General features: G+C 39.1%; 1 protein-coding gene across 1 annotated transcript in view; it reads right to left on the bottom strand.

Annotated features, from left to right (window-relative positions):
• The window catches only part of tox3 (TOX high mobility group box family member 3), a 35970-nt gene extending 23157 nt beyond the window's left edge, over nucleotides 1-12813 (bottom strand). The window contains exon 1 of the mRNA XM_067249119.1: nucleotides 12671-12813. Within this exon, the coding sequence (XP_067105220.1) occupies nucleotides 12671-12772 (102 nt within the window). The 5' untranslated portion in view covers nucleotides 12773-12813. The remainder of the gene's footprint in view (nucleotides 1-12670) is intronic.
• Between the last annotated feature and the right edge of the window lie 1322 nt (nucleotides 12814-14135).

Consider the following 14135-nt stretch of genomic DNA (forward strand, 5'->3'; position numbering starts at 1 on the left):
TTGAAAAGAAGCGTAAGATTATGATACCAGTGTGGCATAATTACAAATATTAATCTTCACCATTCATTTCATATCATAGCAGTGACATTTAGACAGGCTAGTAACAAAGAGAAACTACAGATCTGTTTAGACACAAAGTAAAATGATTCTATTCCTCAGAGTAAAAAGACAGCACAGTGATCAAAGGCACCTGGAATGACAGTCTACAGAGTCACTGAAACCCGCCATGTTTTTCAAGGATTTCATTTTAACAGGAGGGTAAAAGCAAAGCTTAGCTAGCAAAGCATTCAAAAGAGGAGAAAAGAAACCTCTCTCCAGAAATAAGCTTTTGTGAAGCTGACACTTAAACAGTGTGTGACCAATCAAATGCAGCCATGTCCCCTAAAAAGTATGAATTTCCCCAAGGACAATATCAGGCTAAGCGTTTGCTTTTACGAGTAATGTACAAGCCAATCATATAAGTAATAAAGTCAGTCATGTACGTACTTTACTACCACAAACCAGCATCTGGAATGGGGGACTGCAGAGTTATGGTAATGTCATCTAGTTTTTTCCCCCTCTTTCAACTGGGCTGAAGTTAAATGTCATATACCATTGCAAAATCATGATCCAACTGATGATTTGTTAGGTGTGTGAGACCATGTGGATATACATTTCAGTGATGAATAGGTTATTAATGTATAGTGCTATTTTGGCATTAGCTACAGTTAATCCACCAAGGGTGTACAGTAGGCTATGAAAACTACTTCAGAAAAGGTTACACACAATTTAAAAGAACAATTTTAAGCGATACAGCTGCACATTTTATTAGTCCAACACCACTTCTAGGGTAACATTCTTTGCTGCTAAGTGTCTATAAGTGAGGATTCCATCGATTCCCTCCATTGACCACCGCTCCAGGAGAGCACTTTTCTACCATTTCTAGACCAGGAGGCTAAAAAAGGGGGTCAGTGACATGGTGTGTTTGAGCCTTGACCTCTATTTTAGGGCAAATAGGAGGCACAATGTGAGTTTCTGCACCAAAATAAATGTGTGTGCCGCGGGTTCTCCAACCCAGGCACCTTCTCTTCCACACAGAGCGTCATTGGTCTCCATTCGTCTTCATTAGGCTGGTGTTTGACCCGCTTCTCCTCATCTCTGTAAGTACACAGTCTGCTGGGAGCGGCTGCCTCTACTTCAGGCGGCAGCCTAGATCTCATCTACACCATCATAGCAGTCTTCGTTTGGAGGTTGAGGAGGCTCGGACCAACACACCGCCGCAAAGTGCCATTCAAGACGATAGGGCGGGACAGGCGAATAAAATAAAATGGCACTGTCTTTTAGTTGGGAGGAGGAAATAGCCTATGTCTGTCATCATGTCATCGGGCACTTTACCTGGAGGCAGAGAGGCAAATTCACAGACGCGTAGGAATAATTAATATCTCCATTCATCTCAGCTAAAGACATCGACCCAATTAGCTGGGCACATTGACTGGCAGCCATTATATTTGGCTTCTTCTAATCAGGAGTTAGTGCCACTCACACTTGCCCCAAATAAAGGCTCATGAATTGATGAAGATTACTATTACACTGTGAAACAATCATGATGTCTTTATTCCAATCTGCACAGTCTGCATATTCTCCATCGTGATTCACTGTGACTTATTAGCCAATGGGACGCTAGCTTGAGGACATCTCTGCAGAGCTATAGTATGTAAATGAGAGGATTTCATTTGGGAGAGGTTTACCATTAACTAAATTCATCCTTTTATGAGTCATGAGAAAGAGGTGATGCACATCAGAATAAAACCACCTGATTAAATCTTTGTTATCCATTTGGTAATCCATATGGTTTGTCTCTCATAATTTGTTACTCCTATTGCCCACAGACCCATAAGTGCTGGTTGGTCTGGTCTGCGCAGTTGTCCGATCCAGGAACTCAAAAGATCAGGAACAACAATAGCCTGAGGGGCAGCCAGTGAGCTCTGACATCCTATCATACAAACTGTACAGCATGTTGATCTGACTGCCTGTCTGTCCCTATAAAACCCTCTATCTATAGTGCAATACAATGGTTCAAATATTTATATAAGACAATATAAGACCCCCCCCACACACACACACACACACACACACACACTTGGTAAATAATATGTATAACCAATCAGGATGAATATCAAAAGCAACCTCATATGTATATATATACAACATCCAGAGTATACTTTTCAAGTTTACAGCTATTTTCTGTGATGAGATTATAATACAATAAAAGGATAACAAAAAACGTTGAACTGAGATGTTAACTCATGATAGAAAGTCTAACAAAGGCAGTGTTCACTGCAATCCATATGGGTAATTATGAGACAAATCTACTTAATCTTTTATTTGGGAAAACTGAGCCAAATAGTAAAAGAAGTAGGCTGAACTATAGTGTTATGCTGCACTGCATTGACAAACAATTCTTTCAGATAATTTTGTAATCATTTTAATAAAAAGAATATGGTTTCTGTGTTCCAAAATACACAAATAATGCTCTGGGGCATGATTTGTCATTGTTATTCAGGACTTTCTCACCTACACTTAAAACATGATCCTTCTGGATTTTAATTAAGCACCAAGGTACCTCCCAGGGGTCTGCCTTGGCAAAGAAAACCACTTTGATTTATGTACTACTTTGTTGTTCCTGCTTGAGGCTTGCCTGTTGTGAGGACTCCAGTGATAAATATGCGAATGGAGCAATTATTCTTATTTGTTAATTAGTTCCTGTTGCCAATATATTCTAGGGGAAATGTCAATACCCTGCAACAGTGGTGGAATGTAGGACCATCCAATAATTTCAAAGTCTCCACCCTCTTACAATTAAACAGTAAAAACAATTTGCCAGTTATGACACTTCATCGCGTGGTAAACTTTGATACCAGATTAAATAAATGCCATTTCCGAATGCAGTAGCAGTAATTGTATGGAACCGATTGGCTTTTAAAACACTAATTAGCACTCAACCTCGTGGCTGTCCAACTGGATCCCTCTAATGTGAGGCATTCACACTTGTGAATTAGCCTAAATATCATGCTTCTCTCAGGCCTCTGTTTAGCCTGGAGAGATGTTAGCACAGCCCACTCTTATGATGAAGAGTCATAGACCTATTCATCTGTTTGAGTAAACAAATTAAAACAGCATGTGGAAAATTTGAGTGTCTATTTGTTGTTAAAAATGCTAGAGCCAAAGATATAAGGGAACATTGGACATTGGATACAGAACAAAAAGGTTTTGACATTAACACAATTTCTTAATGTGTTCACTCTTCCATCATTAGAAGGATGACAAATAAATAGGCACATAATGACACAAATGTATGTGTTTCATGTTTACAAAAAGTAGACAATCTCTAATAGAAAGAGCTTAATCAGTTGATGTGCCTCTAGTGTTAGCTTATTAGCTAATTTGTGCTTATCTTGATCTATTTCTATTCCTAAAATATCACAGCCACATAGAAACTGTTGAAAATACTTCATGGGGTGATAAACTAATATTAGGATTTCCATGTTCAGTGAAGTAAGTATTGCTTACTAAGTTATCATAAAGTGACCATGGATAGACCCCAGTCCATGTGTGAAATGTCAAGGTCCAGAGATTCCCGTCTCGATATAGCAACAGCAAGAACATGATCCAAGCTACTAAAGCTAACAGATATGCTGCTGCTTATGATAACAAGCAATGACCCGTGGAAACACTAAGCAACTAACCTTGAACAGAGGAAAACACGAGAGCCACCATAACAAGATAAATGCATTTCTTAAAATACCCTGTTGAATACAGTCTTTGAATATAGGTGAGTACACTGTAGGTTTGTATGTCAAACCCCATGGTAGCTATGCCCCTGAAACAGTTTCAGAGGCAGAGCTGGTAGAGTAAGGTTCTCTTAGATGCTCATCATATGTAATGGAGTCATGTATCTACAGGGGTGCAAGGGGGTTCACTACGATTAGCTTGCGTAACTACTGAAGGTCACAACAGCTCTGCCGAGCAGCCACCAGCCTTCATAAAACCATGCAGCGTATCATTATTTTCACAGTGTTTCATTATGGACGGTTAACCTTGGCTAACTCCTTGCTAACGCTTTAATCAACTGCCTGTAATGTCTCTGATACAGTGTACTCACTCTGCTTCTCTTATGTTTTATCAGTTTGAAAGGTAAAAAGGGTCCTGTGCATCGTCAAGGAAAGAGAGCTCCTCACACAGGTGCAGCAGGTGTCTGAAGAGATACATCGTTGAGTAAAGGCCTCAGAGGAGCAGGCTCGAGGGTTATTGTCTATTGTCAGAGAAACAAGATCGTTTTTCTTCTTAGGAATGTATGTATGAAAGACCTGTGAATAGCCGTCTCAGGAAGGATGGTCTGTAAATGCAGTGGCTTCTCTCTCCTCTGCCTCGTCTCTGCCACCCCTGCCATCCCACACTGCAGCCACCTGTGAGAGTTCACAGGGCAATGACACAGCAATGGCAGCACATGAGAACATGAGGTCATGCCACAGGGTTTGTCTACCAATAGATAGCCTGAGGTTCACGAACAACACACCCTTTCAAAAAAGACTATCTTTCTATCACTAGACTTAACGCAAGGCAAATCATCTGAAGAACAATTGTAGGCGGAATTCAATCTCTAAGCACCTCCTGAATGGTTTACCGATGAAGAGAGAGACAAAGAAAGGAGTACACTAACAACTACTTCACAAAGTTTCCACCATCCACATCAATACTGCTTTCAGGGCCCAGATGGAGGCCAGCTGCACTGTGCCCCTAATTGGGTCTTTATTAGAACATTGTACATGCACCTTTCAATTATGGCCGGAGGAAAAGGGAGGAATTCATTTGTTTAGGATACTTCTGTGGCCACTAAAAATCGCATCAGCAATGAGGCAACCTATGTACATTTTTTGGAAAGACTCTACAAAGGAACTACTTTTCACTTTTAACATGCACGTGAAATAAATATTAGAGCTGGGCCAGCTAAGAGAGGAACCACATGTTTGTTAGCTTTGAAAAACCTCTTGCTCCAACTTTACAGTATTTTTACAAATCTTTGACAGCATGTTTCCTCATTTAGCAAATGGACAAAACACAGGCAACTATGTCAGACACAAAAGTCAAACACAAGTTGTCTGACTTGTGTTTGTATTTTGTTGTGTTTGTGTATGTATCTTCATACATGGAATAATACATATTCTAGTCATAGAGTCTTGTAGCAACAAATACTGTATCTGTAAGACAGAGATCAATGTACAAAAGAACAAAAGTGTATCTCTCTCTCTATTCTTTCTCTGACTCTTAATTCACATTAATTGCTCTGGGTTGAACAGTCAAACACTATTATAATAAAAAACATACATATAATAATTTGCATCACTATAAAGTGCCTGGTTTTGATACCAGTCCCCTTGCAACTAAAAAATACATAAGTACATGACTATAATTGTGATTCCCCTATGCAGAAAGTGGTACAAAATGTATCCTTCATATGAAACTATGCATTTAATATCAGATAGTAGGTCCAAAAAAATGGAGAGCATGAAAATAGGGAATATTTCCCAAAAGTGGCTATTACAGATGACTATAATAAGATGACAATTTCTATGAGTTTTTCAGTTTACAAAGGACATAACAGTGCCTATGTAAATCTTGAAACCATTTAATTTGAACATGATTTATGGCAAATTACATTTCCAGGAAAAACAAAGGACTTGGTGCAATAGAATATTCTTATCAGTCTAATGCATGTCTATAAAAGATCCAATTAAAATCTGGCGAAGTGTGATGGCACTTTTCCAATTTATATGAGCTTTTGAGGGGACTATTAAAGTTTTATTTATTACTTGAAGATGACTGTAAATGTGACAGAATTAATGCTATACTAAAATTGGATTAGCCGAGATGGTAACATTACAATGTTGTGCGACATATATAATGTTGGGGGAGGGGGCAGTCTACAATCAATGTCTATGACCCTGGAAGGCCAACACTGGGAAAACATGGTTCCCCGATCTCCATAACACTTAGTCCATCTGTGGGGGATGCCCTTTCTGTCTGGAAACTCAAAAAAGCTGAACTGGCTGGAGATAAACATTAAACAACGTGCCTTGAGTACACAAAGAACCTGCACACACCCAAGTCAAAGCCTTCTTTTGCAAAATACTTTGTTGGACAGTAGCAGTTCATTTAAATATTCCCCCTCTCCCCTTTTTATTTGAACATTCAAATAGTAGTTGTACTTACCCTTATTATCTAGGCTCTTTGCTCAGTGGGTTGGAGGAACATTTGCATACCATTGCATATCTGCTGCCATTGTCACTCTCTAAAGGACAACCTGGTCGCTTATAGCATTATAGGAATGCATAGTGTAGCCAGTGGCAGCTGAACAATGGATAGATTAATCACCTCTGTGTGATTTCTTTTGCCCAACATGTAATATCAGAGATGCCTCTCGGTCTCTACAGTGCACTAATGAGGGGAGATTTCACCCTTGCAACAATGCACTACCCTGCGAATGAATGTCACTACAGTGAGTGAAGAATACCTCCATGAGAAGAAAAGACAGGCTCTCTTTGTAAAAGGGTCACAGAAAAGGTTCACAAGAAAATAATCTTTGAAAACAACTCAGTCCTCATGGATTTCTTGACAGGGCTTTATTTATATGTGTTGAGTGAAGGACCATGCATATCTTGTTCTGGAAAATATATTAATGTATTTCATCAACTTTTGTGTGGCTAGCGGTTAGATTAAAGGTTTTGTCACTTGAGAGTTTCGATTCAGCCTCTTAAACCATTAACAAGAATTCAACAAAAGATATATAAAATATGACATGGCTGCCTCTATGAAACAATACTTAAAAAATGTGTGTCTACAAAAATGAAAGTCTAGGCTAATCATTTATATGACACATGTATTGAATCAACCAACCACAAATGATTGACTGGTCCCTTAGCAAACATCCTAATTCACAGTAAAAGCAGTTTCTAGGCCACAGGGAATTTAAGTCTTTAATAAGTCAGTGAGGTTGGTGCTTTTAGAGATGTTGTGAGACAAAGCTAGATTGAAATGTTTTATCATGGTGGAAAAATATTGCAGATACTCTGAAGTCTGGTTTATGGGTGCACAATCTTTATCTGAGAAACATCAGGCTACTTTGACATATTAGTTTAGCTATATATATATGCCTTTAGTTGGTCAGTAAAATTAGTCAGTATGTGATCAGTAGCATACAGTACACTGTAAAAACACATTTCCTCTTGCAAAAATAATTAAAACTGCAGTAATAGCAGAAAGTGTGGTGTGGAATTGAGTAGAATAATTACTCTTTTTAAAATGTGAGATTGGAGAGACAAAAATGTAAGGGGCAATTTTCTGTTGATTATAATGTGGAATAAAATCCATAATCTCCATCTTGGCTGCAATGATCAGCAATTAGGAAAAGTATTTACGTCATTGAACTCATCAAGAGAGGAAAAAACACAGCCACTTTGAGGTTCAACACATCATTACCACAAACAAACTCTTCACTGATTAGAGGAACGGAGGCCAGTTGCTAACTTAAAACTAAAACTCATACACGTTCAATCAACTCTGAGATGTGGGTAGAAGTCATGGTAATGACTGTGACATGTGGCCTTTTAAGGAACACCCTTCTTTTCATGTCAAATAACAACAGTGTACCAGGAATTTGTGTCTCACAATAAATGCAGGTAATCTGACACCAAACATGAAACCTCTTTCCCATTTTACTTAAGTGTTGTGCTTTTGCGGCTGTCAAAGGCCTCTGAGCTGTCCAGAGGAAGTGGGATGTTTTCTGAGCGTGAGCTCTAAATGAAGCATGCTAGCTGATGTTTGAGGAGATGTAATGGAGTGGATTTACGAGCGCTGGTGTTGGGATTAAAGATGGTCGTCATGAGCGCTGATCAGGGTAATGGTCTGTGTCAGCCTGAGATTTACATATTCAACAGCTTCTCAACTCCACCTCATGAAAACTATCCCAGTGTGTTTAGTGAAGACAAGACCTCGCAGTGTTGACTTGCTTCAGTATGAAATGAACAAGTGCACATAGACACAAAGTAAATAGGACTCTGATTACCTTTTAGGCGTGTGTACGTATATGCCAACAGGGATCAAAGTAATGATCTTGATCAACATATTCTATAGGAAGCAGAGAACATTATCAGCTAATGTTTTACTTTACTATTTTTTATGTTTTACATAATGCATTCTATGCAACAGTCACTTACCATCTGCAAGCATGATTGGTGGGTACACCCATACTATTATCTAAATCCTGCTACAGAAATGTTATCATTCCAGACTGGCACAGCTTTCATGGCAACAATTATTTGGCTTGTTCTGTATGCATAGTTCTGGGGGAACACAGGAAGCTTTAGGAAGCATGCAGGAAGTCAAAGTATGTGGATAAAAACCACACATGACATGTTTGATCAAGCTAACACACACATCTTTTTTATGTAGTCCTACATGGGGAATCACCAGAATTAGCAGAATAATTCAAATGTAGACAGATAAGTCATTATTAGGCAAGAGATTCTATATACAGTAGTACTTCAGGCAAACAACACATTTTGCAAATCAATTCAGGAAAATTTGCTGTTTAATAAATCTGTTGAAAAGGGCCTTTGACAAGGTGCAATTAAATGATCAGGAACACATCGGGCATTCACTTCCTGTACAGAAAAGCCTCTAACGTGTCCATCTAGTAACATCAATCAACGTTTAGACATGACAAAGTGGGCAGCTTCTCAAGGTAGACCCATTTTAAAGTTGTGTTTGGATATGTTTAGACTCAGTTTGATGAAATGGCACCAGCTGTGTACACTGGCAAGATGCACACGGCCCTGTTTGAGGAGTGTCTTAACCCCTTCACTCCCACTCAACAGAGGAGGAAACAAAGAGGGAGGGGGGGGGGAATGTGGCCAGAGGACAATAGGGAGATATTGCCCTGAGGGTTTGCTGGTGTGAAGGCACTGTAATTTAGCATCTCTGTAGCCTACCAATTTCCTTTCTGCTTTGTTTTCCATACAGATGGATGAGACAATGGGATCCAAGCCATCGAGTCAGGCTTTTGTTTCACCTGTACCACATTTACGAGCTAAATAAAGTGCTCTGATATGTGCAGCTGCAGACTTTCTCACAAATGTGTTATAGTTAGGGCAGCTTCCCTTCATCCATGTTCTAACAGTGGGCTCATAGTAAATGCAAATGTGATACAAGTCATAGAAATTACTTTATACTTTATTCATCATGCAGTAGTGCAGGAGACTGCAACACTGGGAACACACAGACACGCCTGTAGATGTGTGTACCTCTGAGTTTTTTTCGTCTGCATTTTCACATCCTGTTATCCTTCCTCCGAGGGTAGCCAGGAGCAGTGATCAGCCACAACCATGTGCAAAGTCCAAGTGCTCACCTCATGCCTGGATAGGAGAGCGATCTGTTCTGCATGTGTTTATTGGCCCTCTTTTACAGAGGAAGCTCTTGTGAGCAAGGGGAGAACATGCAAACTCCACACAGAACTGCCCAGGAGATAGCCCTGGACCTTCTTGAGGCAACAGTGCAAGCCACCGTGCAATCGCAAGTGATCTTCCAACCCTTTAAAAGTCAGAGGAACTAGGTTTTTTTATGTAGATCTCTAATCTAGCTCTGTCTCTGAGATCCCACTTCCTGTTCAGTTCACAGTTTTTTTCTTCTTTTTTTAACCAAACTAAATTATATTTTGGCACAATGACACCTACCACCAAGGAAACAGAAAGATTCAGGCCTTCATTCCGCAAGAAAGAAAACCTTTCAGAAATAAAATGTCTTCAACAAATCTGTTCAACTAATTTTGATATACATTTTCTCTATAGTCAACAGACTAAACATACGAGTGACTGTGTTAAAGTGTATTTCAGTGTTATGAATAACTTTGCAAACAGAACTGTGGTGTCGGTGGGTGATAGCCTGTTCTGTTAACATCTGCAGCTAATTATCTCTGCCAGAAAAGCTAATGAAACGTTAGATGAAATGTGTATTATAACTTAAACATTATTCAACTCCAGAAGAGTGGAGCACCTGGCCATAAATGTGCAAGTAACAAGGGCCTTGGCTCATGAAGGCCTTTCAGTCAATCAAGTTTGACTTTGAGACATGCTGAAACCAGTTCAAAACAAGCCAAAAATCTGTTGGTTGTGACGTTTTATGCCGACTTTTCCTAGTTAAAGGCCACATCATTCAAAGTGTCCCACTTCTGAAAGGTTTCAAGTAGAAAAGAAACAAATGTACTTCTGCAACCAAAGATAAAAAAAAATATGTAGGCATTTATTTATTTTAAGCCTTTTGGAGTGAGACCATTTTCTTGTAAATTTCACTGACTACAACCACATGTGCTTTTGGTATAAACCAAAGACCCAGTAAAAAAACCCAAGCCATTACCACAGAAAAATTGAATGTAATGTACGACTGCACACTATTTATGAAGGACCAACTAATCAGTGACAAAAATAGTTCCTGTGGGTTTTCCCCTAAACACTGTTACCTTGTGTTCAAACTTGAATCAAAGCACTTTAGCAGAGACACACCCTGCTGCGACAAGCCTGTCATACACCTGAACACAATCCATGCTATTAAATATTGAGATGCAGGAATAATAACCAAGGCAGCATGAGCAAGAGTGCTTTAAATCAGCCTTAATGATATTTTTCATCAAGGCCCCAGAGTTCAATTCCACTAGATTACAGCAGCTCATTTTCCTTGTAATGTACATTATATTAACATATTCAGCGGTGGGAAGTTATTGCATGGTCCTCCTCACCACTGCTGTTTCTCCTTCATCCTACTGCCAAATAACAGGCAGCTTCATTAGTCATGACTGCAGCACCTAATTAAGTTTGTGCCTCTCGTTTGGGTTTTCTGTAGATTTAAAAGAATCTCTGATCTTTGAAAATGCCTTTGGGCCCTTCTTTTCTGTGTTGTCATTAAAATTGAATTAAGTCCTTTGCCAACATTTTGAGAGGGTATAGCTGTTTATGTATCAAATTTAGTATCTATTGACTGTCGAAGGCACGGTTGAAGCACTGTGGTGTAAGAAGTTGATGTGGAAGCTTGTAAATGGATGGCATGTGTAATACTTCATCTCACCATGACTCGCAAACATGACACATCATCTGAATGATTAACTGTTGTGTTGTGCTAGCTTGAAATTAGTTAAGTCACATAATTACGGTGTTTGTGTTTTAAACACAAAAGTCAACATTGGCATGAGATATGTGTTACTTAATGAGATGCATAGCAAGTGGACAGACATCTATTTCTGTTTAATTTATACTTTTGGCCTACACCATTATGTCCCTTATTGGCAATTTAATGTTGGTTCTAGAAGTTTGCATGCACAATAACAGGTTGTACCTGCTATATGAATAACATGCTAACATTACTGTATGCACAAAAGCTGAATATACAATAACTAATATTTCTGTATAGCTTTATTGATGGCACCATCAATGAAGCTACAGGCAATACTAGGAAGCCATGCTACTACATACTTTGGATGGAGTTGTATAAATCTTTTTGTTAATGGGAAATTAGATAGCCAGACATTTAGGCCAAACAATGCAAACCATTTAGAATCTGACACAATGTTCCAGTCAGAGTTTGCATGTCCCCTGACGGTGATAAGGACTAAGATGATAAGTGTTCTGTAGCATCAAGTCCATGGTGTTTTGAGACATGGAGTTGTCTGGTGGTCTACATGCATGTCACAACCCAATGCAATCTTTAAGTCTCTTTTAAAAGGATGAGCAAGGTGTGTCTCTTTATATGAAAAAAGAAATGTCTCCACTTACAGTGCTTTAGCACCACACAGCTGGTGTGAACAACCACAACTCATTAAAGCCCAACCCATTGTGTTACAATTGGGTTACAACAACACAGATTATTTGTTTTGATAAACAGCCAAATACATTTGTCAGGAACAGTTAGTATTGTTGTCTATCTAAGAAACGAAGTCTGGTAGATTTGGCATGCAAGTGTGTTCAGTCTGTTTCAAGCATCTATCATAGAGATGTATGGGTTGGATAGAAAAAAGCAACAGCAGTTAAACCCAATATCTATACATCTACCCAAGACCTTGTGTCACAAGAATGTCACATTACCATTAAGGACCAAAGAAAAAACAAATTAATGTTTAAAGCTTTTCAAACTAACATACGCTAGTTTGATATAAATTAGTCTGCTTAGATTCATCTGGTCATGGATCTTTCCACATTGACCAAAGTTGTAATGCTATGCAATACAATGTACATAAAAATGAAAAGTGTACGAGACTCTTTTCTTATAAGATAAAACTTAGCCCTAAAGACATGCGTAATTAAGTCTAAAACCTTCACCATTCTGTCTAGGCTCCTTGCATGCACCAAGAGACAATAAGTTTGAGTGAAAATGCAGAGCGTAGCATTAACACCAGCGTAAACATCGTGTAACTGTTATAAATAAACACTGTAGATTTACTGTTTCGTAGACCATTCATATTTGACTGAGGATCCAGTGCTGACCAGGGCACTGCGCAGTAAAACAGTGAATCACATCGGTTATGATGAGAAACTGGCATGCCACAATACTGTCCAAAAACTATGCTACATAACACAGAGTATGATCTTACCTTATTGAAGTTGTAGTAGCCCAGACAGTGGGCAAAATCCAGGGTTGGTGGATCTCCTGGAATAGGATTTCCTCCGGCAGATGGATAAAACCTTACATCCATGATGTGTCGAGAAACCGCGCACTTGTACTGAGAATAAGGTTCAATTTGTTTCTACGTTTTTACAATCCACGCGCACAGAGAAAGGCGGCGAAACGGGAAGCTCTGTCGGGACTTCAGATAGAAGTGGACATAAGATTGGGCAGGGGGTAAACTACGAAGTTTTGGTATTCCTCATCTATTTGTTGAATAACCTCTTCAGAGCTTAGAAACTCCAATAAAGGTTGGCCAGTGTCCAAGCGTTTCCTCAAGGCGTATTATATCTGCGCCAAGCCGCGGTGTTTGCCCATGCATTTAGAAGCAGCTGCTGTACACAAAGAAGCCACGCGACCGGCAGCGACAGACTCCACAATTTACCTTTCGCCGTTCAGATGGTGTGGAAATAACAAAAAATATTTAGCAGATGCCTAATAGCCATTTAACAAGTCCAACGCGCAGTAAAGGCACTGCCCATGCAAGCATCGGTGCGTACTCTTGCTCTCACGTTTTGTTCAGAAGTTATGTTGTTCTTCAAGTTTTCAAAGTCTAGCCTAGTTGGAAAAGTTTATTATTCATCGCATAAACCAAGATTCTATTGGTAGCCGAACTGTTTCAATAGCATTATTCTACCCGTTGCTGTAGTGGTTACTCAGACAAAAACGGAAATACTGTTGCATCCGATCGATGGTGTATAATTAGTGGATTTTGCTGTACTAGGCTACACAACCTCCATCAGCCTTTGGCTCTATTCGTTATAATGATGAACAAGCCAAATGTGTGAACAAACCGGGGCCACTCCCCACACACCACACGCCACTCCCCACTTGGCCCAGCATCTGCTTCAGTGATAACAGTTAATAACTTTCTAAAATGCATTAAGGCTCCGTACTTGTCAGAGTTACAGTGGTAATTTAATTATGACATAATATGCGTGCTACATTTTTAGAAGCTAAATTACAGGTGACACCAGATGAAATGAACCGACTATCAACTGATAATAAACATAAATAACCACCATTTAGAAAAGTGGATACTTGAAATTAACTGTATTTTTAATCAAGTGTATCACTTGTTTACTAATATAAACTTGAGTTACCAATACTAAGCCAACATGCAAGTTATGCAACGCCATAAGTATAAACATGTAATGCTACAAAAAAACTAGAATTAGTCTGGAGCAGTTTGTCATATTACAAGTGTCCTTACAGTGTTTCAGCAATGAATATGCATTTAATTGTAACTAGATTGATGGTAATAAAATTAATTTCAGAGCAAAATTTGGAGATGTTGTAGACTACTAGAATGTGGCCACACATATACTGTAGATAATGATAACCTTGACTTTCAATTACACCATGTGGCACCATGTGGACCCAAGGCCTATTTG

This window comes from Osmerus mordax, chromosome 13 (assembly GCF_038355195.1).
Source record: "Osmerus mordax isolate fOsmMor3 chromosome 13, fOsmMor3.pri, whole genome shotgun sequence".
NCBI lineage: Eukaryota > Metazoa > Chordata > Actinopteri > Osmeriformes > Osmeridae > Osmerus > Osmerus mordax.